Source organism: Arachis ipaensis, chromosome B10 (assembly GCF_059453495.1).
Source record: "Arachis ipaensis isolate K30076 ecotype BB chromosome B10, ASM5945349v1, whole genome shotgun sequence".
NCBI lineage: Eukaryota > Viridiplantae > Streptophyta > Magnoliopsida > Fabales > Fabaceae > Arachis > Arachis ipaensis.
In genome coordinates this window covers 37,677,507-37,704,761 of record NC_142435.1, presented here as the reverse complement: position 1 = coordinate 37,704,761, position 27,255 = coordinate 37,677,507, and the positions used below count along the sequence as shown (strand labels likewise).

The following is a 27,255-nucleotide window of genomic DNA, read 5'->3' as shown; positions in this document are numbered from 1 at the left end:
TATTATGTTTTCTTAAAATACATATTAGTTAAACTTAATTTTTAACTAATAATTAATTAAAAATTTTTTCTTTGCAATAATAATTTAAATATTTAATCTTTATCCGTCTATTATTTTATTAATTATTAATTATAAATTTAATTCGCAGTGAAACTCTATCTTTATCCACACATTTAATTAAACCGGTTCCGTTTCCAAAGAGAAATATTTATATTTTAAACGTAGTTTGGAAATGTCTAAAGAGAAAATAAAAAAAAAAAGAGAAAAAAAACTCAGCATTAACAATCAAACAAATTGGTCATTAGTATACTTCAGCGTAAAAATTAGAAAAGGCAAGTGGTGGTGCAGCTGGATATTTTAGTTGAGTCGATATTAGAGATGAGATGGTACCAAAAGTGGAAAAAGCCCAACCATTGCTTCACACAAGAGGGCACCTAGTGATTGGCCACAATGTCAAAAAAAGTGGTACCCAAGCTGCGAAACACCACACAACTCGCAATATATACCAATTCAACAGGTCTAACCTTCGACGACCCCACTAGTAATTCATTCTACTAATCTTCCTTTGACCAAATTAAATTTCTAGATTTCTATTCTAAACAAAGATATCAACAACACTATTCTAGTTCCACGGTTCAACGTAAACAGACAACTATTTTCATTCTTTCCTCCCTTACTCCCCCATGTTAGGTGTTTTGGATAAGCTTCAACCTTCATGTGCCGCTCCCATCCTTCCTCTCCTTTTCCTCCATTCAATCCAATTTAAAATTTTATTCTAATTTTATATTCATTAACATAAACAAAACTCCTCGTCTTAATTCACGTACTTGCTTACTTACCAAAACCTCTCTGTTAATGCTTGAAAAAAAAGGCAAGTTTTATTATATTGTGGATAATTTGAAAATCATTTTCCACACCAAGCCGACTTTCAAATTCCTCGTTCTCCATGCTGCCAGTCCACGCGTCTTTCCTCACTGTCTCTCTCTCACATCCATTTCCACATCTATAAATACCGGTCCTCTCTTCACTTGAACATTTCAATTATTCCACAGCCCAAATTAAAAACCTACAACCCTATCCAAATACATCACACACATCAAAATCTATTTTGTCTCTGAAAAATGGTTGATTTGCATTGGAAAACAAACATGGTCAACTCCGACATGTCATCAAATTCTCCAAAACTTTCTAAGCCCTCACAGTCACCGCGCGGTCCCTCTCTGCATGTTCCATTCCCCACCACAACAGACTTCTCCCCCGCACCTCCTCCGCTCTGTGCCGCCTACGACCAATACCTCCGCCTCCCGGACCTCCGAAAACTGTGGTCCCACAGAGACTTCCCAACCTGGAACAACGAGCCAATCCTAAAACCCGCTTTGCAAGCTCTTGAAATCTCGTTCCGGTTCCTCTCCACTGTGTCATCGGATCCAAGACCTTACGCAAACCTAAGAGAATGGAACCGTAAGATTGAGTCACTCGCCACGTGTCAGATCGAGATCATATCTATTCTCTGCGACGACGAGGAGCAAGACACGGAAACACGTGGCACCGCACCAACCGCTAATCTCGCAGAATCCGGTAACAGAATTAGTTACAGCGAGTCCAGCCTGCTCCCGAGACTCGCCACGTGGCGGAGATCGAAGGACGCAGCTCAGAGGATCCTCCTCACCGTGGAGTGCCAGATGACAAGGTGTCCGTACACTTTGGGCCTAGGTGAGCCCAATCTCTCGGGAAAGCCCAGTCTCCTTTACGATGCGGTTTGCAGGCCCAGAGAACTCCACACGCTCCAGGCGACGCCGTTGGAGGGGAACTACGAGAACGTGAACGTTCATGCGGCGCACCAGATCTTGGAATCGTGGATCCGCGTAATGCAGAAGCTTCTCGAACGAATTGCTGGATCAATCGAAGGGAGGAAGTTCGAGAAGGCCGCGAGTGATCTCGACGCGGTGGAGCGGATCTGGAAGCTTCTGGAAGAAGTTATGGATGTCCACATGGCTATGGATCCTAACGATTTCTTGAAACTGATGAAGAGCCAGCTGGCAATGAGGTCGTTGAAAAACGGTTGCGTCGGCGAAACGGTGCCGTTTTGTTTCCGGTCGAGGGAGTTGGTTGAGGTGGCGAGGATGTGTAAGGAGCTGAGGGAGAAGGTGCCGGAAGTAGTCGGAGCGGAGGCGGATCCAACGGGAGGGCCGAGGATTCAGGAGGCAGCGATGAGGCTTTACGCGGCGGCGGCGGAGGAGGAGAGGGAGAAGGTGGAGGTGCTGCAAGGGATGCAGGCGGTGGAGAAGGCTATGAAGGGGTTCTTTTATGGATACAAGCAGATGGTGGCGGCGGTTATGGGGAACGTGGAGGCGACTGGGAACCGAGTTGGGATGGGTTGCGAGGGTGGTGACTCATTGACTCAGATATTTATGGAGCCTACTTATTTTCCAAGCTTGGACGCCGCCAAAACTTTCTTGGGGTACTTTTGGGATAACAAAACTAACAACAATAATAACGATCATGGTAAACGTGTTAATAGTTTTGTTGCCGATAGAAGGATTCGATGCTAGAGAACACTAGCCACGGGTGATGATTGATGAAGAACAAGGTGGTGGTATTTCATTGGGTAACAGTTCAATCTTAGATCATTAGTGATAGATGAAGCTTAGGGAACGGGAAAAAAAAAGGAAAGTATTTATAGTTTTACTTAAAGTTTGAAAGAAAGAGGAGTGAGTACAATTTTGTAACGGGTTGTTGTACACTTGTATAATTACATGTTCTGCCAATCTTTTTATAATAAAGACAATTTTTTTTTTTTTTTAAGAATGTGTCCATATTTTGTTAATATTATGAGTTATAATTTGTGTTCATTAATTAGTACTTAATAACTATATCTAAAGAGGATACCGATGGGAGAGAGTGGCGATGAGTACATGAGGGTGAAACACGGTGAGGTAGCCAGTAAAACTGGCAGAAGCAATAAAGGAGAGAGTGAGAGAAGGTTTGTGCAAGATGTTAAAGGGAGGGAAGAGGGAGGGGGAGGGTGATCAGATCAATCTCAAAACTAATTGTATTGCGTGTGATTTTTTAGCAACTTATAACTAAGAACGCGTCACTTGGTAGGTGATTGACTGATCGCTTGGCAAAAGTTATAGAAAAGCAAAAAGACAAAGATTTATCGAGTGTGATATCTATTGAAGAAGGTAAGACTATCCTTATAACTTCGTATAAGGATACTAATGTGATAAAGATGTTGGAAAAAAAATATGAATTACACTACGATCACTAACAGGGTGCGGAGGTTAAAGGGAGGTTATGACATTCTTGATGTGGGAATAGTTATTTCTTAGTGAAATCTGATTTGGTAGAAGATCGTGTAAACGTGTTTCTTAGAGGGCCTTGGATGTTAGGGGATTATTATTTAGCAGTGAAGCCTTGGACATCTAAATTTAGATTCGGTGAAGGATCATTTGGATTTACCCCCATATGGATACGTATAAACGGCTTGCTATATGGTACTATGATGAAGATGCAATTATGAGGATATATGCGGCGATTGGAAATCCTATTAAAATATATTTAGCAACAAAACTAGTTAAAAGAGGAAGGTATACACGAGCGTGCGTTTTGGTTGACCTTGGGGTTCCGGTCATGAGAAAAATCAAGGTTGATGGTGTCTATTTTGATGTTGAGTATGAAAACTTGAGTTATATATATCTGAGAAGTGTAGTTGTTTTGGCCACATTGCACATGACTGCGAGAAACCGAGAGTCAAGAAAATGGCATAGCCAGAGCTGTTGCAACTGGTAGAGCTTGTTCTAGAAACAATGGTAAGAGAAATAATACGAGGGTGGAAGGTTTAGTTTTTGAATTTGGAAACCCTAAAAATCTCATGCAAGAGCAAAGTGAGAAGACGACGTTGCATGAAGAAACTAACTCACATGCAAAGAGTGATGGTTGGACTAGGGTTGAGAGGAGATCAAAGGGCAAATGAGTCAATTCGCATAATAATTCATCCAATCCTAATAATTTGAAAATAGTAGGTCCCACACATTCTAATTCCGCCAAAAAAAATCATTAATGCGCACGCCTTCACAACGTGTGACGATGAATTATAATGGTGCAATAAAGAATTTCTGTAATGGTGCATTGACAATCAAGAATAATAAAATGGTCTCAACCGCGGGTCAACCTCATGCTATGTTTATTCCATTAAACGAAAAAGATAACCACTACTCCATGCACAAGGATATGGAGAAAAGGAATGGTGCCATGGTTTCTACTATTGGAGTAGTGCACGAAATTGAACTTCGCACAACTGAACCGGCAAGTGCACCGGGTCATCCAAGTAATACCTTAGGAGAGTAAGGGTCGAATTCCACGGAGATTGTCGGATTGAGCAAGCAATGGCAACCTTGTAAATCTTAATCAGGCGATTAGAAAAGATGGTTGTTTGTTTGAAAGCATAAACGAATTAGTAAAGAACGAAATACCAGATTGATGTGAAGAAAGTGATAAAGATTCTATTAAGGCTTCGGAGATGCGTATTCTTTCCTGATTAACTTTTAGTACTGTCTACTTCAATAACAAATGATTCATTCATTGGCAGCCATAAGTGACTAACTCATGTCCTCTCATCAAGTTAATCTCTTCTAACCACAGCAGTCCACCATATCCGAGCAACTTATGTCCTCTCATCAAGTTGACTCATGGCTTCTCACTGTAGCCGAAGATGAAGCTCAAAGCAATTCACTCTCCTTTGCGATCCTACTCAGAACGCCACAGACAAGGTCGGATCTTCCGAATCTGAGAGTGCTACTTCTCTGACTCTAGTCTTAGCACCACAGAGACCTTAATAACCCACGGTCAACAGAATTTCATGTCACGTATCCAAAGTTGCCCAAGCACGCTCTTGGAATCCCCAATGCATTCTCTAGCTTTAGTTCAATGCTATCCAGATCTGGACTCGCACGAAACCCATGTAGAACAAGGATGTATGTCACGGTTCACCCTCAATTCATTGAGATTGAAGAACGAGAACGTATAAGAGAATAGAATCAGACATATTGAAATAGAAACAGTAATATTATTAATCCATGAGAATCAGCAGAGCTCCTAACCCTAACTTAGGAGGTTTAGTTGCTCATAGCTTACAGAAAATAGTGTGTAATTCGAAAATAAGGTTGTAGAAGATGAGGCAGAAGATCCTAAACATGGGTGATCTTCTCCTTTAAATACTAATCTAATAACTAGAGATTACAGAAATAAGATAGACTGGACTCTTAGTGCGAAAATCCACTTCTTGGGCCTACTTGGGGAGTGTTCAGGCTGAGTTTGGGGTGACTCCACGTGCTGGAACTCCTCTTGGGGCGTTAGACGCCAGGCTTGCTCCCTTTTGGGCGTCCAAACGCCAGCTTGCTCCCTTTGGGGTGTTGAAACGCCAGATAGGGGGTCAGATAGGCGTTCAACACCCGTTTTGGGACTTCCTCTTCAAAGATAAGTATGGATCATTATATATTATTGGAAAGCCTTAGATGTTAGCTTTCCAATGCCATTGAGAGCGCGCCAATTGGACTTCTGTAGCTCCAGAAATGCTCATTCGAATGCACGGAGGTCAGAGTCTGACAGCATCTGCAGTCCTTTCTCTGTCTCTGAATCAGGCTTTTTCAAAACTTGCCAGAATCACCCAAAAATCACCTAAAAACATAAGAAAAACACAAAAACTCAAAGTAACATCGAAAAAGTGATTTTTGCATAAAAACCTACTAAAACTTGATAAAACTTAACAAAACATAACTAAAACTCTATGAAAATAATGCCAAAAAGCGTATAAAATATCCGCTCATCAGAACACCAAACTTAAACTGTTGCTTGTCCCCAAGAAACCAAAAACAAAGTAGGATTAAAAAGAAGAGAAGGAGATAATAAATCTCAGAGATTTCAGTGAAGCTCAGTTCTAATTGATGAGCGAGGCTAGTAGCCATTTACTTCTGAAGAGTTTTGGCATCTCACTTTCCTTTGAATCTCAGAAGCATTGACATCCTTAGGAACTCAGAATGTGGATGATATTATTGATTTTCTTAGTTTATCTTTTCTTGATTCTTGAACACAACTTCTTTTTGAGCCTAGCCATGACCCTAAGCATTTTGTTTTTCAGTATTACCACCGGATATATAACGCCACAGGCACTTAACTGGGTGAACCCAATTGGATTGTGATTCAGCTTTGCTAGAGTCCCCAGACAGTGGTACCCAGAGTTCTTAGGCACACTCTTTTGCTTTTGGGATCACAACTTTAACTGCTCAGTCTCAAGCTTTTCACTTGACACCTTCATACCACAAGCATTTAGTTAGGGGAGGCAGCTAATTTGAACTTTTTAGGCCAAGATTTTGTTTCTTTAGAACCTCCTAACCATTGATGTTCAAAGCCTTGGATCCTTGCTCTTGCCTTTTAGTTTTAAGAGCTATTGGCTTTTTCTTTTTCTCCCTTTTTTTTTTGTTTTCTTTCTCTCTTTTTTTTTTCGCTTTCTCTTTCTCTTTTTCTTTTTGGGCCTTTTTCTTGCTTTAAGAATCAATTTTATTGATTTTTCAAATTACCATTAATACTTTTCCTTTTTCATCCCTCTTTCAAAAGCCAACACACTTTACTCCAACATCAAATATGCACTGTTAATTCATGCATTCAAAAAGTAAAAGCAAGGCCACCATATCAAATAATTGGACTATTCTTATTATATAACTCGAAATTATGTATCTCACTTTTCTCTTTTTTCAAATAAATTTTTTGTTTAAGCATGGTGAGAGATATATGAAATATTTCGTAGCTTAAGACAAAACAAAAAGATGATCATGCACTAAAACCAGAAAACAGACAATGAAACACAATGGAAAACAGAAAAATGACATTAAAATAACATAAGCAAGGGGGTAATAGAATGTGACCACCTTAGTGATGGTGGCTACTACTTCCTCTAGTGGATCCAATGGAGCATTTAAGCTCCTCTATGTCTTGCCCTTATCTTAGTTGTTCTTCCCTCAAGGCTCTTTGATCTTCTCTTATTTCATGAAGATTGGTGGACTGCTTTAGGTGTTCTAACCTCAGCTGATCCATGTTGGAGCTCAATTCTCCCAAAGAGGTATTCAGTTGGTCCCAATAGTTTTGGAAAGGAAAATACATTCCTTGAGGCATCTCAGGAATTTCTTGTTGAGGCGGCTGCACACGCTCTTGTTGTGGTGCCTGCGCAGGCTCTCTAACATGCTCCATCCTTCTTTTCGTGATGGGCTTGTCCTCCTCTATGGGGGTGTCTTCTTCTGTGACAATTTCAGCTGAATTGTATAGATGACAGATGAGATGTGGGAATGCCAGCCTTGCTTGGGTGGAGGGCTTTTCTACCACCTTGTACAGCTCTTGAGGTATCACCTCGTGTACCTCTACCTCATTTCCAAGCATAATGAAGTGAATCATTATTGCTCGGTCTATGGTAACCTCATAATGGTTACTTGTTGGGATGATAGAGCGTTGGATAAATTCCAACCATCTTTTTGCCACGGGCTTGAGGTCAAGCCTACCTAGTTGGTATGGCCTGCCTTGCGCATCCCTCCTCCATTGTGCTCCTTCCACACAAATGTTCGCAAGCACTTGGTCTAACCTTTGGTCGGTGTTGACCCTTCTAGTGTAAGAGTGTGGGTCTCCCAACATTTGTGGCAATTTGAGCGCCACTCTTACACTCTCCGGACTGGAATCCAAGAATCTCTCTTGGACCATGGTGCGCCAATTCTTGTGACTTGGGTTCACACTTGTATCATGCATTTTTGTGACCCATGCATTGGTATAGAATTCTTGCACCATTAGTAATCCAACTTTCAGGATAGGATTGGTTAGGACTTCCCAATCTCTTCTCCAGATTTCTTGTTGGATTTTTGGGTACTCATTCTTTTTTAGTCTAAAGAAGATTTCGGGGATCACCCTTTTCTTTGCAACTACTTCATAGAAGTGGTCTTGATGAGCCTTGGTGAGGAATTTCCTCATTTCCCAAGGTTTGGAGGCGGAAGTAATGGCTTTTCCTTTCCTCTTTCTAGTGGACTATCCAACTTTGGATGCCATACTTAGGAATGGTAGAAGTCAAAAAGTAAACCTTTTGCAACACTAAAGTTAAGAATTTTTCTCGACCTCGAGCAAATATGAACAAAAGGGAAGAGAATAGTAGAGATAGAGAGAGAGAGAGGGTTTCGGCCAAGTGGGGGTTATTGTGTATGAGGTGTGTGTTTGAAGGGTTGTATGATGGCTTATTTATAGAAGCGGGTTAGGGTTAGGTTTCGGTCATGAGGAAGGGGGAAATGGGTGGAAAAAAGTTTGAATTTGAAGTGAGTGGGGGTTGGTGGGAGTTATGATGGGTTTAGGGAAGTGTGTGTATTGGGAAAAGAGAAAGTGGTGTGTGGGTTCAAGGTATAGAAAGGTGAGAGATAGAGGGTGGGGTAGGTGGGATAAGTGGAGATTCTATGGAGCCCACTGATGAGTCCATATTTGATGGTATATTTTGACACAATTTGGATGGATTCTAGCACATGAACTCACACTTAAGCACCAAAATAGCATACTTTTGTGTTCTATCCCCAATTTGATCCTAAATGTGAAAACATACAATTTTGTGCTCGAAATGAGCAATTTAATTCCACTTTTATTCCATTTGATACCATGACATGTTTGCTGAGTGCTTTCAGACCTTAGAGGTAAGAATGAATAGCCAAAAGTGGAAGAAAGCATGTACAAGGAAGAAAACATGAAGAAAACAAGGAAAAGCACACACAGCGAAGTGTGCGTGCGCACAAGTAAGTGTGCGTGCGCACAAGAAAGAATTTCCATGTGTGTGGGCGCATAAGCACCTGTGGGTATGCACAGGTCAATGTTCATCCAAGTGTGCGTACGCACACATCTGTGCATACGCACACATCTGTGCATACGCACAGGACCTAATGACGGCGAAAATTATTGTCGGTCTAGAATTTCTCTTGTAGAAATAAGAATTTTGTTGTAAGCATAGATCCAAACCAACAAACAACTCTCGCATCAAATTAAAATATAGTTTTGTCACATGTACAAACCCCAAATAAGAATTAACCGAAGTATTTAGACTCCGGGTCGTCTCACGAGGAATTGCAATGAAGTGTATGCTTATTGGCTAAAAAGGGGTAAGGGGGATTTTTTTTTTTGAAAAATTTTCAAACATACTAAAAACAAAACTTATACTATAAGAAAATTGCAATTCAAAAATAACTAGACTAATCAAAACATGAATGCAACAAATAACCTATCAATAAAAGCAAAATACATAAGAGTATAGAAAATAACAAAAACTACCTACAATGGCAACTCCAATCACTTATTAACCAAATCTAAAAGAGAGTGGAAAGAGTTTACCATGGTGGGGTGTCTCCCACCTAGCACTTTTAGTTTAAGTCCTTAAGTTGGACATTTGGGAGGCTCCTTGTCATGGTGGCTTATGCTTGTATTCATCCTTGATCCTCCAAGAATGCTTGCTCCTCAATTGGTTGTCAGAATTTCCAACCATTTCCACCAAGCTTGGGTGAGATTCTTCCCAAGATATGAGCTCCCAAAATTGATCCTCATATATTCCCGGATCCCAAATCTTGTTTCTACACCCATCTTCAAGTTGATAATCACAATTCCAATTGGGTGAGAAGTGATCCGAATTCTCAAGCAAACACCAAAGCATCTTCCTAGACCCCTTTAGTTGAGAACTATACCAACCATTGCACTTAGACTTCGAGTTTCCAACCATAAGGAACCTTGATTGGCATTTCCACCCACTAACCAATTCTCTCCTACTCTTGACTCCACAAAGAGCTCTAAGTTGCCCATCCGTCTCAAGTAAACCATATTCAAGTGAGAAATTAAAGCTTAGGGATAAGAATTTTATCCCCTTGAATGTTGTATTGGATGGTGACTTAGGAAGGGGTGGTTCCAATGATCTTGCAAGCTCCACTCCCTTGTGCTCTTCTTTGACTATCTCCACCTCTTTATAACTTTTCTCAACTTCAACCTCTTCCTCTTGGTGGCTTGCTTCCACTTCAATTTCTTCTTCATTGCTCACCAAAGGCATGAGAGGTTGTGCATCTTTTTCTTTGATCTCCATGTCAAACCCAATTGGAGAGGATTCAATTGTACATAAGAATTCTTCAATGATTGAATCCATCTCTTGGTTAACTTCTTCAAAGGCTTCAATCGCTTCTTCCGGCTCCATTATCTTAACTTCCTCCTCTTGTTGCACTCCTTGCTTCAACTCCTCTTCTTTACCTTGAAGCTCTAAACTCACTCCCTTACTAGGCTCCTTAATTGCTTCTCCACATTCGTCAATGGGAGTGCCTTGGTTGCTTAGGCTTAGTCGGGAGGAGGCTATATTGCTAACGGCTTCCACTAGGATAACCATCTTGGCTCCTAGCTCTTTAAACTTCTTTTCATCCTGTTCTTGTCGCCTTAAGATATGAGATTCAAGATCTCTCAATTCCAACATGGAGGCTTCATCGGAGGGTAGTGGTGGAAGAGAGGGTTCATTGTTTGAGGGGAAGGCATTATAGTTGGAAGGTGGTTCATTTTGGTAAGGGTATGGAGTTGGTGTATATTGAGGTGGTTCTTGAGAGTAATTGTGTTGGAATGGTGGTGGTTCCATGTGTGGTTCATATGGTTCACAAGGTGGTTGGTATGGTGGATAAGGATTAGGGTCATATGGGGGTGTTTGGTGATAGGGGGCTTGTGAGTAAGGCAGTTCAAAACCATGTTGAGGGGGTGGTTCATAGGCATGTGGTGGTGGTTGTTGACAATTACAATAAGGATCACCACATCCATTAGATTGATATGCACTAGGATTAGAATTATACGCATAAAAAACCGGAGGTTGTGGTTGCCAATAAGGTTGATCAATCCTTTGAGGCTCCTCCCATCCTTGATTGTTCCATCCTTGATGCACATCCTCATTGTAGCTTCCATTCCCTACAACATAATTTGAGCCAAACTCATAGCCAAAGTGAGGATGAGAATTCATAATAGTAAATAAAAACAAAAGCTAACAAAAAAAGCAACAAAGTCCTAAAACTAACAAAAACTAACAAATAAGCAAAAAGCAAACATATTCACAATATTCACAATAGCCAACAATATAACACCATTGCAACTCCCCAGTAACAGCGCCATTAATTTGACACAAGGATTTATATCGGTTCGGAATTCCACAAAATAACTCCGTTGTTAGTATAGTTCAAACCAATAGTCAATCCTCAAATCAAATTAAATTTGAGTTGTCACAAGTAACAAACCCCAAATAAGAATTAACCGAAGTATTTAGACTCCGGGTCGTCTCACAAGGAATTGCAATGAAGTGTATGATTATTGGCTATGAAGGATGCAAGGGGGTTTTTAGTTGATAAGAGGGGCAACAAAATAAGTGACAAGAAAAGTAAATCAAACAAGTAACTAAAGAAAGCAAGTAATAAAGAGAGACATTCATGGCAAGTGTTGAGATCATAGGCTTTCTATCCTAGTCATGCAATGATTAATTTATCTTATTTAGTCAACTCCAACAAATAGGGAGAAAGTCAAACAAGACTAATCAATCATACCACAATAATAAACAAGAATTTATCTTATTACGTCATATAAACAAGAATTTATCTTATTACGTCATCTCCAACATTGGAAGAAGATATAGGTTATCTTCCATGAGAGAAAGTCTAACAAGACTAGCTAATCTCAATCCAAAAGTCCTAATCAACTTACTAATTAAATTAGCAAAAGATTAGCGTCAATGGAAATAATATTAGCTAACAACTCTAGATCACCAACATGAGTTGGGTTTTTATGACTCAAGATTGCCTAATTACTCTCTCCAAGCCAAGAATGCTCAAAATCTACTCTAACATCCAACCAAGCATTTTGTCAAACACTTGGAAGGCATAAAAGGGAAGCATAATAAATGACAAGAAATAGTAAAATCTATCAACTACCAATTACAAGAAAAGTAAATCAACAACTTAAATCCTCAATAAAAGAACATCAAACATTAAATTTCATTAAATGTAAACAAATTCAACATGAGCATTCAAAAACATAAAAGAGACATAAAAGTAAAATTAACAAGAGAACTAAGAAGAATAGAGTAGTAGAAACAAAAAATTGGAAAGGAAACAAGATGAAATTAAGAAATCATGCCTAGATCTAAGATGGATTAACCTAACCTAATTCTAGAGAGAAGAGGGAGCTTCTCTCTCTAGAAACTAACCTACATGATGCTATACTACCAAACAATTTCTCCCCCCTCAATCCTTGAGTTCAATAGCATCAGAAATGAGTTGAATTGGGCCCAAAATGAGCTAGAAATCGCTGGTCACAATTTCTCTTTAGTGGACCCACGTCCTCCATCGGCGCGCGCGCGTACATGGCGTGTGCGCGCCCCTATGCATCAGACAACATATGGCAAATTTTATATCATTTTGAAGCTCCGAATGTTATCTTTCCAACGCAACTGAAACTGCCTCATTTGGATATCTGTAGCTCAAGTTATGGTCGATTGAGTGCAAAGAGGTCGGGCTTGACAGCTTTGCGGTTCCTTCATTTCTTCATGAGTTTCTCCCACTTTGCATGCTTTTCTCCTCACTTCTTCCATCCAATACTTGCCTTATGAACCTGAAATTACTCAACAAACATATCAAGGCATCGAATAGAATTAAAGTGAATTAAAATCACTAATTTTAGGGCCTAAAAAGCATGTTTTCACATTTAAGCACAAATCAAGGGAGAATTACAAAACCATGCTATTTCATTGAATAAATGTGGGAAAAGGTGATAAAATTCTCCAAATTAAGCACAAGATAAACCACAAAATCGGAGTTTATCACCCAACACGTGATTTCATTAATGAAACACGTGCAACGCGTTTTATGAGGCCTTTTGGGCCATTTTGGAAGGCTTGAATGCTGATTTTGGATGCTATATGAAGGGAAATTCAACACATATGAAGTCATTATGTTGTAGTTTTAGGTTCTCATTAGGTAGAATTAGCTTAGGAAGCTTCCATAGGAGTAGGAGTAGAGTAGAATTGCATTCTTAGGGTTTCATTTCCATCTTCATGTAGCATTTTATAGAAGTTTTGATCTTGATTTTGCTCATCTTTATTGTAAGTAATCTCAATTTCTTCTTTAATTATAGCACTTTTACTTTCATTTCCTTTTAGTTCAAGTTACTTGTTCATAATTGCAATTTTGAGTTTCTTGAAGTTTTGATTGATGAATTTAATGCTTTATGCTCTCTTTATGTTTTATTGCTTGTTTATATTTGATTTTGTGAATGGTTGATTATAGTTTTCCATTTTCCCTTACAATTTTTCATGTTTTACTTTTATGCACACGAGATGTTTGTGAAAATGCCAATTATGAGTTTTGAGCAGATTTTCACACCTTGGCTTGGGATTTGAGTTCCTAGGGTACTAGAGTCATAATGTCCGACATTTAGTGGTAATTCTTGGGTAGTTAGTTGACTCTTGTTTCCATTGACGCTAGCTTTTTATCAACTAGTTTGGTGAGTTAGCTAGGACTTATGGATTAAGGTCAATTATGCTTGCTTGACTTACTCCTCGATGTAAGGGGTTAACTAGGCGAGATTGACTCATCATAATTACCATAGTTGTGGTTATGGCGATGATAGGATTCCTTGGATCCTCATTCCCAAGTCAAGGCTCTTTTATGCATATCTTAGCATTTTTACTAGTTTTAACCTCATATTCTATTTAATTGCATTAATCTCAATTTTGATCATCTCTTGGTTCTTTGACTTCTTAAGTTCTTTTAATCTTTTGTTCTTTGATTGCAAAACCCCCATTTTTTTGTCCCTTTAACAACCAAAAGAGAAACATTCTCAATTGCGTCCTAGGGAGAACGACTCGAGGTTTCATTACTCTCGGTTAATTATTGATTTGAAAATTAAACTTTGATTGAGAGGATTAATTATTGATTTGGGCTATACTAGCAATGAACCTATATATATATATACATATATTTTGATTAATCCTAGATCAACAATAGCTCTCTCATCAAGTTTTTGGCGCCGTTGCCGGGGATGCAATTGAGTGCTATCTTTTGGTTGTTGTAAATATGTTGATAGTGTAAATATCTTACTTTTTGGTTGTTTGGTTATTTTTTTGTTTATACTGAGGTGTTTATTTTTCTTGTTTGTTAATGTCCTTTGTTTTTATTTTCTACTCTCTCTATGAGCTATCACCCTTATTGCTTCGAGCTTAGTTGTGATTATTGGTGCACGAAATTGTGATCTCTGGTAATGGCTCCAAAAACTTGGTGCTCTAATCTCAATTCATAATTTGTCACAACTTCGATACAACTAACCAACAAGTGCACTGGGTCGTCCAAGTAATAAACCTTACGTGAGTAAGGGTCGATCCCATGGAGATTGTCGGTATGAAGCAAGCTATGGTCACCTTGTAAATCTCAGTCAGGCGGATAATAATTGATTATGGAGTTTTTGAAAATAATACTAATTAAACAGAAAATAGGGATAGAAACACTTATGTAATTCATTGGTGAGAATTTTAGATAAGCGTGTAGAGATGCTTTTGTTCCTCTGAATCTCTGCTTTCCCGCTGTCTTCATCCAATCAGTCTTACTCCTTTCTATGGCTGGCTTTATGCAAGGGCATCACCGTTGTCAATGGTTACATCCCCTCCTCTTGTGAAAATGGTCTAAATACTCTGTCACAGCACGGCTAATCATCTGAGGTTCCCGATCATGCTGGAATAGGATTCACCCTCCTTTTGCGTCCGTCACTACGCCCAGCAATCGCGATTTTGAAGCTCGACACAGTAATTCAATCCCTGAATCCTACTCGGAATACCACAGACAAGGTTTAGACTTTCCGGATTCTCATGAATGCCGCCATCAATCTAGCTTACACCACGAAGATTCTGATTAAGAGATCCAAGAGATACTCATTCAATCGAAGGTAGAACGGAAGTGGTTGTCAGGCACGCGTTCATAGGGAATGATGATGATTGTCACGTTTATTAAATTCAGGTTGAAGTGCGAATGAATATCTTAGAAGCGGAATAAGTTGAATTGAATAGAAAAATAGTAGTACTTTGCATTAATCTTTGAGGAACAGCAGAGCTCCACACCTTAATCTATGGAGTGTAGAAACTCTACCGTTAAAAATACATAAGTGAATAGAGGGTAGGCATGGCCGAGTGGCCAGCCTCCTATGGAGGTCTAGAGATCTACAAATTATCAAAAGATAATCCAAAGATGTTTCCAAAGATCCCCTCATACAATAGTAAAAAGTCCTATTTATAATAAACTAGCTACTAGGGTTTACAGAAGTAAGTAATTGATGCATAAATCCACTTCCGGGGCTCACTTGGTGTGTGCTTGGGCTGAGCTTGAAGTCTACACGTGGAGAGGTCATTCTTGGAGTTGAACGCCAGCTTTTGTGCCATTTTGGGCGTTGAACTCCACTTTGCAACTTGTTTCTGGCGCTGGACGCCAGAATTGGGCAGAGAGCTGGCGTTGAACGCCAGTTTGCGTCATCTAAACCTGGGTAAAGTATGAACTATTATATATTGTTGGAAAGCCCTGGATGTCGAATTTCCAACGCAATTGGAAGCGCGCCATTTTGAGTTCTGTAGCTCCAGAAAATCCATTTTTAGTGCAGGGAGGTCAGAATCCAACAGCATCAGCAGTCCTTCTTCAACCGCTGAATCTGATTTTTGCTCAAGTCCCTCAATTTCAGCCAGAAAATACCTGAAATCACAGAAAAACACACAAACTCATAGTAAAGTCCAGAAATGTGAATTTAACATAAAAACTAATGAAAATATCCCTAAAAATAACTAGATTCTACTAAAAACATACTAAAAACAATGCCAAAAAGCGTATAAATTATCCGCTCATCACAACACTAAACTTAAATTGTTTCTTGTCCCCAAGCAACTGAAAATCAAATAGTATAAAAAGAAGAGAATATACTATAAATTCCAAACTATCAATGAAACATAGCTCCAATCAGATGAGCGGGACTTGTAGCTTTTTGCCTCTTGAATAGTTTTGGCATCTCACTTTATCCATTGAGGTTCAGAATGATTGGCATCTATAGGAAATCAGAGTTCAGATAGTGTTATTGATTCTCCTAGTTCAGTATGATGATTCTTGAACACAGCTATTTTATGAGTCTTGGCCGTGGCCCTAAGCACTTTGTTTTCCAGTATTACCACCGGATACATAAATGCCACAGACACATAATTGGGTGAACCTTTTCAGATTGTGACTCAGCTTTGCTAAAGTCCCCAATTAGAGGTGTCCAGGGTTCTTAAGCACACTCTTCTTTTGCTTTGGACCTTGACTTTAACCGCTCATTCTCAAGTTTTCACTTGACACCTTCACGCCACAAGCACATGGTTAGGGACAGCTTGGTTTAGCCGCTTAGACCAGGATTTTATTCCTTTAGGCCCTCCTATCCACTGATGCTCAAAGCCTTGGGATCCTTTTTATTTGCCCTTGCCTTTTGGTTTTAAGGGTTATTGGCTTTTTGCTCTTGCCTCTTGGTTTTAAGAGCTTTTGGCTTTTTCTGCTTGCTTTTTCTTTCTCTTTTTTTTCGCCTATTTTTTTTTCTGCAAGCTTTGTTCTTTGCTGCTTTTTCTTGCTTCAAGAATCATTTTTATGATTTTTCAGATTATCAAACAACATGTCTCCTTGTCATCATTCTTTCAAGATCCAATATATTTAACATTCTTAAACAACAACTTCAGAAGACATATGCACTGTTCAAGCATTCATTTAGAAAACAAGAAGCATTGTCACCACATCAATATAATTAAACTAAGTTCAAGGATAAATTCAAAACTCATGTACTTCTTGTTCTTTTGAATTAAAACATTTTTCATTTAAGAGAGGTGATGGATTCATAGGACATTCATAACTTTAAGACATAGTTTCTAACTACTAATGATCATGTAATAAGACACAAACATAGATAAGCACTTAACATAGAGAAAATGAAAAACAGAGAATTTAAGAACAAGGAATGAGTCCACCTTAGTGATGGTGGCGTTTCCTTCTTGAGGAACCAATGATGTCCTTGAGCTCTTCTATGTCTCTTCCTTGTCTTTGTTGCTCCTCCCTCATTGCTTTTTGATCTTCTCTTATTTCATGAAGGATGATGGAGTGCTCTTGATGTTCCACCCTTAGTTGTCCCATGTTGGAACTTAATTCTCCGAGGGAGGTGTTGATTTGCTCCCAATAGTTTTGTGGAGGAAAATGCATTTGAGGCATCTCCGGGATCTCATGGTGATGAGCTTCCTGCGCCTCTTGAGCTCCATGAATGGGCTCTCTTGCTTGCTCCATCTTTTTCTTAGTGATGGGCTTCTCTTCCTCAATGTGAATGTCTCCTTCTATGAAAGCTCCTGCTGAGTAACATAGATGGCAAATAAGATGAGGAAAAGCTAGCCTTGCCATGGGGGAGGACTTTTCGGCTATTTTGTAGAGTTCAAGGGAGATGACTTCATGAACTTCTACTTCCTCTCCAATCATGATGCTATAAATCATGATGGCCCGATCCACAGTAACTTCAGATCGGTTGCTAGTGGGGATGATGGAGCATTGGATGAACTCCAACCATCCTCTAGCCACAGGCTTGAGGTCCAGTCTTCTTAATTGAACCGGCTTGCCTTTGGAGTCAATCTTCCATTGAGCTCCTTCCACACATATGTCCATGAGGACTTGGTCCAACCTTTGATTAAAGTTGACCCTTCTAGTGTAGGGGCGTTCATCTCCTTGCATCATAGGCAAGTTAAACGCCAACCTCACATTCTCCGGGCTAAAATCTAAGTATTTCCCCCGAACCATTGTAACATAATTCTTTGGATTCGGGTTCTTACTTTGATCATGGTTCCTAGTGATCTATGCATTGGCATAGAACTCTTGAACCATTAGGATGCCGACTTGTTGGATGGGGTTTGTTAGGACTTCCCAACCTCTTCTTTGGATTTCATGTCGGATCTCCGGATACTCATTTCTTTTGAGCTTGAAAGGGACCTCGGGGATCACCTTCTTCTTGGCCACAACATCATAGAAGTGGTCTTGATGAGTTTTGGAGATGAATCCTTCCATCTCCTATGACTCGGAGGTGGAAGCTTTTGTCTTCCCTTTCCCTTTTCTAGAGGATTCTCCGGTCTTTGGTGCCATCAATGGTAATGAAAAAATAAAAAGCTTATGCTTTTACCACACCAAACTTAGAATTTTGCTCGTCCTCGAGCAAGAGAAGAAAGAATAGATGAAGAAGAAGAAGAAAATATGGAGAGGAGGGGGAGGTGTGTTTCGGCCAAGAAGAGAAAAGAGGGTTGTGTTGTGTGAAAATGAGGAAGAATGGAGGGCTATATAGAGGGAAGGGAGGGGGGGTAAGTTTCGGCCATTTAGGGTGGGGTTGGGTGGGAAATTGATTTTGAATTTTGAAGGTAGGTGGAGTTTATGAGGTAGTTTATGGGGAAGAGTGGATGGATGTGAGTGGTGAAGTGGTGATAGGGAAGAGAGATTGAGGTGATTGGTGAAGAGTTCTGGGGAAGAGTGTTTATGGGATTGTGTGAAAGAGGGGTGCGAAGAAGTGAGTGGAGGTAGGTGGGGATCCTGTGGGATCCACAGATCCTGAGGTGTTCAAGGATTTACAACCTTGCACCAAATTGGGCATGCAAAATGCCCTTGCACACAACTCTGGGAATTCAGCGCCAGATTGGTGCTTGTTCTGGGCGTTGAACGCCCATTTGTGGCCCATTTCTGGCGTTGAACGCCAGAACCATGCTTGTTCTAGGCGTTCAGCGCCAGCTCTTCTCCAGGGTGCATTTCTGGCGTTCAAACGCCCAGATGCTGCCCATTTCTGGCGTTCAGCGCCAGAACCATGCTCTGTTCTGGCGTTGAACGCCCAAAACATGCTTCTTACTGGCGTTTAAACGCCAGTAAGGTCTTCCTCCAGGGTTGGATTTTTCTTCTGGTGTTTTTGATTCCATTTTTAATTTTTATATTTATTTTGTGACTCCACATGATCATGAACCTAATAAAACATGAAAAAAAACAAGAAAAATAAAATTAGATAAATAAAAATTGGGTTGCCTCCCAACAAGCGCTTCTTTAATGTCAGTAGCTTGACAGTGGGCTCTCATGGAGCCTCACAGATGTTCAGAGCATTGTTGAGACTTCCCAACACCAAACTTAGAGTTTGGATATGGGAGTTCAACACCAAACTTAGAGTTTGGTTGTGGCCTCCCAACACCAAACTTAGAGTTTGACTGTGGGGCTCTGGTTGACTTTGTTTTGAGAGAAGTTTTTTATGCTTCCTCTCCATGGATGCAGAGAGAGATCCTTGAGTTGTAAACACAAGGTTGTCCTCATTTATGTGAAGGATCAATTCTCCTCTGTCCACATCAATCACAGCTCTTGCTGTGGCTAGGAAAGGTCTTCCTAGGATGATGGATTCATCCTCATCCTTCCCAGTATCTAGGACTATGAAATTAGCAGGGATGTAAAGGCCTTCAACCTTTACTAACACGTCCTCTACTTGTCCATAAGCCTGTTTTCTTGAATTGTCTGCCATCTCTAATGAGATTTTAGTGGCTTGCACCCCAAAGATTCCCAGTTTCTCTATTATAGAGAGGGGCATGAGGTTTATCCCTGAACCAGGGTCACACAGAGCCTTTTCAAAGATCATGTTGCCTATGGTACAAGGTATTACGAACTTTCCAGGATCCTGTTTCTTCTGAGGCAATCTCAGTTGATCCAGATCACTTAGTTCATTGGTGAACAAGGGAGGTTCATCTTCCCAAGTTTTAATGCCAAATAATTTGGCATTCAGCTTCATGATTGCACCAAGGTACTTGGTAACATGCTCTTCAGTAACATCCTCATTCTCTTCAGAAGAGGAATACTCATCAGAGCTCATGAATGACATAAGGAGGTTTAGTGGAATCTCTATGGTCTCTAGATGAGTCTCAGATTCCTTTAGTTCCTCAGAGGGAAACTCCTTATTGATTACTGGACGTCCCAGGAGGTCTTCCTCCTTGGGATTCACGTCCTCTCCTTCCCTTACAGGTTCAGCCATGGTGGTTATGTCAATGGCCTTGCACTCTCCTTTTGGATTTTCTTCTGTATTGCTTGGGAGAGTACTAGGAGGGATTTCAGTGATCCTTTTACTCAGCTGGCCCACTTGTGCTTCCAAATTTCTAATGGAAGACCTTGTTTCATTCATGAAACTTACAGTGGCCTTAGATAGATCAGAGACTAAGTTTGCTAAATTAGAGGTATTTTGTTCAGAGTTCTCTGTCTGTTGCTGAGTGGATGATGGAAAAGGCTTGCTATTGCTAAACCTATTTCTTCCACCATTATTAAAGCCTTGTTGAGGCTTTTATTGATCCTTCCATGAGAGATTTGGATGATTTCTCCATGATGGATTATAGGTGTTTCCATAAGGTTCACCTAAGTAATTCACCTCTGCTATTGCAGGGTTCTCAGGATCATAAGCTTCTTCTTCAGAAGACGCCTTTTGAGTACTGTTGGATACAGCTTGCATTCCATTCAGACTCTGAGAAATCATATTGACTTGCTGAGTCAATATTTTGTTCTGAGCCAATATGGCATTCAGAGTATCAATTTTAAGAACTCCCTTCTTCATAAGCGTCCCATTACTCACAGGATTCCTCTCAGAAGTGTACATGAACTGGTTATTAGCAACCATGTCAATGAGTTCTTGAGCTTCTGCAGGCGTTTTCTTTAGGTGAATGGATCCACCTGCAGAAGTATCCAATGACATCTTTGATAGCTCAGATAAACCATCATAGAATATATCCAGGATGGTCCATTCTGAAAGCATGTCAGAAGGACACTTTTTGGTCAGCTGCTTGTATCTTTCCCAAGCTTCATAGAGGGATTCACCTTCCTTCTGTCTGAAGGTCTAAACATCCACTCTAAGCTTGCTCAGCTTTTGAGGAGGAAATAACTTGGCTAAGAAAGCCGTGACTAGCTTATCCCAAGAGTTCAGACTGTCTTTGGGTTGAGAGTCCAACCACACTCTAGCTCTGTCTCTTACAGCAAAAGGGAAAAGCATGAGCCTGTAGACTTTAGGATCTACTCCATTAGTCTTAACAGTATCACATATCTGCAAGAATTCAGTTAAGAACTGAAAAGGATCTTCAAATGGAAGTCCATGAAACTTGCAGTTCTGCTGTATCAGAGAAACTAATTAAGGTTTCAGCTCAAAGTTGTTTGCTCCAATGGCAGGAATAGAGATCCTTCTTCCATGTAATTAGGTGCAGTAAAGTCACCAAGCATCCTCATTGCATTATTATTATTTTCGGCTGCCATCTCCTCTTTTTGTTCGAAAATTCCTGACAGGTGCTCGCTGGATAGTTATAATTTAGCTTCTCTTAGTTTCTTCTTCAGAGTCCTTTCAGGTTCTGGATCTGCTTCAACAAGAATATTCTTGTCCTTGCTCCTGCTCATATGAAAAAGAGGGAACAGAAAAATAATAATAATAGGGATCCTGTTTACCACAGTATAGAGGTCCCTGTGTGAGTAGATGAATAAATAAATAGAAGGAGATGAGAGAGAAAGAGAATTTTCGAAAATAATTTTTGAAAAAGAGTTAGTGATTTTCGAAAATAGTTTTTTGAAAAAGGTTAGTAATTTTCGAAAATTAAAATAAAAAATGAAACTAATTAGTTAATAAAAAAAAGAAATTTTGAAAAAAAGGTGGAGATATTTTCGAAAATTAGAGAGAGAGAGTTAGTTAGGTAGTTTTGAAAAAGATAAGAAACCAACAAAAAGTTAGTTAGTTAGTTGAAACAATTTTGAAAATCAATTTTGAAAAGATAAGAAGATAGGAAGTTAGAAAAGATATTTTAAAATCAAATTTTTGAAAAAGATAAGATAAGAAGATATTTTTGAAAAGATATGATTGAAATTAGTTTTTGAAAAAGATTTGATTTTTAAAATCACAATTAATGACTTGATTCACAAGAAATCACAAGATATGATTCTAGAACTCAAAGTTTGAATCTTTCTTAACAAGCAAGTAACAAACTTGAAATTTTTTAATCAAAACATTAATTGTTATTGTTATTTTCGAAAATTTGATATAAAAATAAGAAAAATATTTTTGAAAAATATTTTTAGAATTTTCGAAAATAAATAAGAAAAATGAGAAAGATTTGATTTTTGAAAAAGATTTTGAAAAAGATAAGATTTTTAAATTGAAAATTTAATTTGACTCATAAGAAATAACTAGATTTTAAAAATTTTTGAAAGAGTCAACTCAAATTTTCGAATTTATGAGAGAAAAAAGGGAAAGATAATTTTTTTGATTTTTTGAATTTTTTATGATGAGAGAGGGAAACATGAAAAATGATGCAATGCATGAGAATTTTGGATCAAGGTATGTGATGAATGCAAGAACACTATGAATGTCAAGATGAACACCAAGAACACTTTGAATGTCAAGATGAACATCAAGAACATATTTTTGAAAAATTTTTAATGCAAAGAAAACATGCAAGACACCAAACTTAGAAATCTTTAATGCCTAGACACTAAGAATTCAAGAATGCATATGAAAAACACCATACAACACAAAACAATATAATATGAAGATCAATCAAGAAGGTTTATCAAGAACAACTTGAAGATCATGATGAATGCAATGCATGAATGCAATTTTCGAAAAATGCAAGATGAATATGCAATTGACACCAGACTTTCAACTTGACTCAAGACTCAAACAAGAACACAAAAAATATTTTTTGATTTTTATGATTTTATGATTTTTTTGTATTTTCTTTTAATTTTTTCGAAAATCATTTTGAAAAAGAAAAATAAGGATTCCCAAAATTTTTAATATGAATTCCAGGAATCTTATGCTCTTTTGTCTAAAGCTCCAATCAAAGGGTCAGGCATGGCTTAATAGCCAGCCAAGCTTTAGTATGTAACTCAGACATGACATGCCTGACATTCCCTACAGCCAGCCAGGCTTCAACATGTTTCATGAAACACTAGAATTCATTCTTAAAAATTCTGAAGAAAAAATATATTTTTTGAAAACATTTTTATTTAAATTTTTTTTTTCGAAAACAAAGGAGAAATTTTTGAAAGATTTTTGAAAAATTTTTGAAAAATAAACAAAAAGAAAATTACCTAATCTGAGCAACAAGATGAACCGTCAGTTGTCCAAACTCGAACAATCTCCGGCAACGGCGCCAAAAACTTGGTGCACGAAATTGTGATCTCTGGTAATGGCTCCAAAAACTTGGTGCTCTAATCTCAATTCATAATTTGTCACAACTTCGATACAACTAACCAGCAAGTGCACTGGGTCGTCCAAGTAATAAACCTTATGTGAGTAAGGGTCGATCCCATGGAGATTGTCGGTATGAAGCAAGCTATGGTCACCTTGTAAATCTCAGTCAGGCGGATAATAATTGATTATGGAGTTTTCGAAAATAATACTAATTAAATAGAAAATAGGGATAGAAACACTTATGTAATTCATTGGTGAGAATTTCAGATAAGCGTGTAGAGATGCTTTCGTTCCTCTGAATCTCTGCTTTCCCGCTGTCTTCATCCAATCAGTCTTACTCCTTTCTATGGCTGGCTTTATGCAATCATCACCGTTGTCAATGGTTACATCCCCTCCTCTTGTGAAAATGGTCCAAATGCTCTGTCACAGCACGGCTAATCATCTGAGGTTCCCGATCATGTTGGAATAGGATTCACCCTCCTTTTGCGTCTGTCACTACGCCCAGCAATCGCGAGTTTGAAGCTCGTCACAGTCATTCAATCCCTGAATCCTACTCGGAATACCACAGACAAGGTTTAGACTTTCCGGATTCTCATGAATTCCGCCATCAATCTAGCTTACACCACGAAGATTCTAATTAAGAGATCCAAGAGATACTCATTCAATCGAAGGTAGAACGGAAGTGGTTGTCAGGCACGCATTCATAGGGAATGATGATGATTGTCACATTCATCACATTCAGGTTGAAGTGCGAATGAATATCTTAGAAGCGGAATAAGTTGAATTGAATAGAAAAACAGTAGTACTTTGCATTAATCTTTGAGGAACAGCAGAGCTCCACACATTAATCTATGGAGTGTAGAAACTCTACCGTTAAAAATATATAAGTGAATAGAGGGTAGGCATGGCCGAGTGGCCAGTCTCCCATGGAGGTCTAGAGATCTACAAATGATCAAAATATAATCCAAAGATGTTTCCAAAGATCCCCTCATATAATAGTAAAAAGTCCTATTTATAATAAACTAGCTACTAGGGTTTACAGAAGTAAGTAATTGATGCATAAATCTACTTCCGGGGCTCACTTGGTGTGTGCTTGGGCTGAGCTTGAAGTCTACACGTGGAGAGGTCATTCTTGGAGTTGAATGCCAGCTTTTGTGCCATTTTGGGCGTTGAACTCCACTTTGCAACTTGTTTCTGGTGCTGGACGCCAGAATTGGGCAGAGAGCTGGCGTTGAACGCCAGTTTGCATCGTCTAAACTTGGGCAAAGTATGGACTATTATATATTTCTGGAAAGCCCTGGATGTCTAATTTCCAACGCAATTGGAAGCGCGCCATTTTGAGTTTTGTAGCTCCAGCAAATCCATTTTGAGTGCAGGGAGGTCAGAATTCAACAGCATCAGCAGTCCTTCTTCAACCTCTGAATCTGATTTTTGCTCAAGTCCCTCAATTTCAGCCAGAAAATATCTGAAATCACAGAAAAACACACAAACTCATAGTAAAGTCCAGAAATGTGAATTTAACATAAAAACTAATGAAAACATCCCTAAAAGTAACTAGATTCTACTAAAAACATACTAAAAACAATGCCAAAAAACGTATAAATTATCCGCTCATCAATTATATAGTAGGGTATAATGAATTCAAGTTTGGATTGTATCAAGGGGTGGGAGAAGAGATCGATGGAGGAGCAATCTTCCCTATACTACAACGAGTCAAATCCTTCCCCAAACTCTCCACTATATGAATATCAAACCCAAGGATATGAAAGATACCCCCTACACAACACCCAACCACCAAACCTTCAAGTACCCCACCATACACCCTCATGGAATCCCAATGTCTATACACCTTGCTACCAACCATATGAACCATCACCCCCTTATACACCACCTCAATATCCCCACCTACATGACACATCTTCCAATTACACAACCTTTCTTCCAACCTTTGAACCTTCTCTTCCACCAAAATGTGACGTTTTCCAACCCTTTCCCCAGAACAACAAGACCTTCAAGCATTCTTTCAAGAGCAAGAAGTGTTCCGAAGGAAGCTAATACACAAAAACTGTCTCTCAACAATTTTCTTCCGGCAAGTGCACCGGATTGTCGTAAAGTAAAAACTCACAAAAGAGTGAGGTCGAATCCCACAGGAATTGGTAGATCCATCAATTATAATTGGTGAATTATACTAGTTGAGCAAAATCAAATTGAAATTGGGATTGCTGAATGTAAAATGGTGGGAAACTTAAATTGCAAGAAATTAAAGGAACAGAAAATTAAATTGCAGGAAATTAAAATGATAGAATCTTAAATTGCTGGAAATTAAATGGGATCGGGGAATTAAGCATGAAATTAAAGAGCAGAAAGTAAACAGAATGGGGAGATCAGAGATGGGGGTTCATTGGGTTTCAGGAGATATTGAATTCTCCGGATCAAATCATTTTCACCTCTTCCTCAATCAATGCATTCATTGACATTGCTTGGCAATCTTAGATGATTGGATCCCAATGTCTTGGCTCACTAATCTCTCTAAGCATGAACAATTGCCCAATGTCTTGATTTAATTGCTCATGGAAAGAGTTGAAGTTCGATCATTGACTATACCACACAAATTCATAGATCAAAGTGTTGGTAGGATTACATGTCACTATATCCATCCAAACCCCAATCTAATCCAATGTGAGAAAGAAATTCTAGCATGAATTCTTCATTCCTCTCTCAAGGCTCCGAAGAATTCCAATTATGGATAGCTTCTCTCTCAAGACAACTATCCAATTGAATTAAGACCGAAAGCTTTCTAACAAAAATCAAGAGAAAAGAAGAAGAAGAAGATGAAAACTACTATTGATCCGTTGAATTACAATAGAGCTCCCTAACCCAATGAAGGGGGTTTAGTTGTTCATAGCTCTCAAAATGAAAATTGGAATTGTAAAATACATCCTGAAATTCAAAGTGCAGTAAGTGAAAACTAAAAAAATGGAAAAAATATGTAAAAGTCCTTCTAACTTAAATTCTAAGCTATTTATACACTTTCTTCTATTGATCTTCAAGCCTTGAATTGGGCTTTTGGCCTTGATGGAATTGGGTTGAAGATGGCTCCAATTGGTTTCCCTGGATGTTGAGAAGAGATTCTGTGTAAAATTTGAATCCTGATGCTTCAGGTTTGAGTCAACGTTTGAGGGCCAACGTTGACTCAAACGCCATTTAAAACAAACCAGCAAAAACCAGAAAGCTTGCTGTCATTGGCCTTTGAATCAACGTTGGAGGGGCAACGTCAACTAACCCACGCGTACGCGTGCCTTGCGCTTCCGCGCACAATGGTAAAAAATGTTCATCCACGCATACGCTTGCTTCACGCCTGTGCGTGGATGCTAGATTTTCATTTTATAGCTTCAGGGAACGTTGGCCTCAGTGTTGGACCTCAAACGTTCCCTCCAACGTTGGCGTTTTCACGCGTACGCGTACTCCACGCTCACGCGTGCATTGGCATTTTTTTCCATCCACGCGTACGCGTGCTGTATGCTTAAACGTGTATCGCCCTTTTTTCTCTATCCACGCGTACGCGTCATTGACGCGTGTGCGTCGATTGAAAATTTTCAAATCTGGATTCTGGGCTATGCATCACGGACATTGGAGGCCAGCGTTTGAGGTAACGTTGGACCTCCAACATTCGATTTTGATGCGTATGCGTGGCCCACGCGTATGCGTGGATGGTCAATTTTTGCCATTCCACGCGTGCGTGTGACGCACGCTTGCGCGCAGATATCAAATTTTGCGTTTTCACGCGTTCACGTCATAGACGCGTGCGCGTCAATAAAAAAAACTTTCAGCCCCAGAATTGATCATTTTCCCACAATGTTGGGGTTAACGTTGGACCCCCAACGCCACCTCCAACGTGAGCATCAGCCATGTTTACAAAGATGTGCTCTG

The 27,255-nt window shown here is 39.3% G+C and overlaps 1 protein-coding gene and 1 non-coding gene across 2 annotated transcripts; both read left to right on the top strand.

Annotated features, from left to right (window-relative positions):
• The first annotated feature begins 467 nt into the window (after positions 1-467).
• LOC107623559 (nematode resistance protein-like HSPRO2) lies at positions 468-2,805 on the top strand. The gene has a single exon (XM_016325889.3). It carries the CDS (start codon positions 1,122-1,124, stop codon positions 2,550-2,552), a length of 1,431 nt encoding a protein of 476 aa, XP_016181375.1. The 5' UTR covers positions 468-1,121; the 3' UTR covers positions 2,553-2,805.
• Positions 2,806-20,901: 18,096 nt separating this feature from the next.
• LOC148579724 (small nucleolar RNA R71) lies at positions 20,902-21,009 on the top strand. The gene has a single exon (XR_015895730.1). It is a non-coding gene; the product is annotated as a small nucleolar RNA R71 (small nucleolar RNA).
• Positions 21,010-27,255: the final 6,246 nt, after the last annotated feature.

What these genes read in the sequence shown, in the direction of transcription:
- LOC107623559 (XM_016325889.3), top strand. Translation starts at nt 1,122, where the DNA reads ATGGTTGATTTGCATTGGAAAACAAACATGGTCAACTCCGACATGTCA.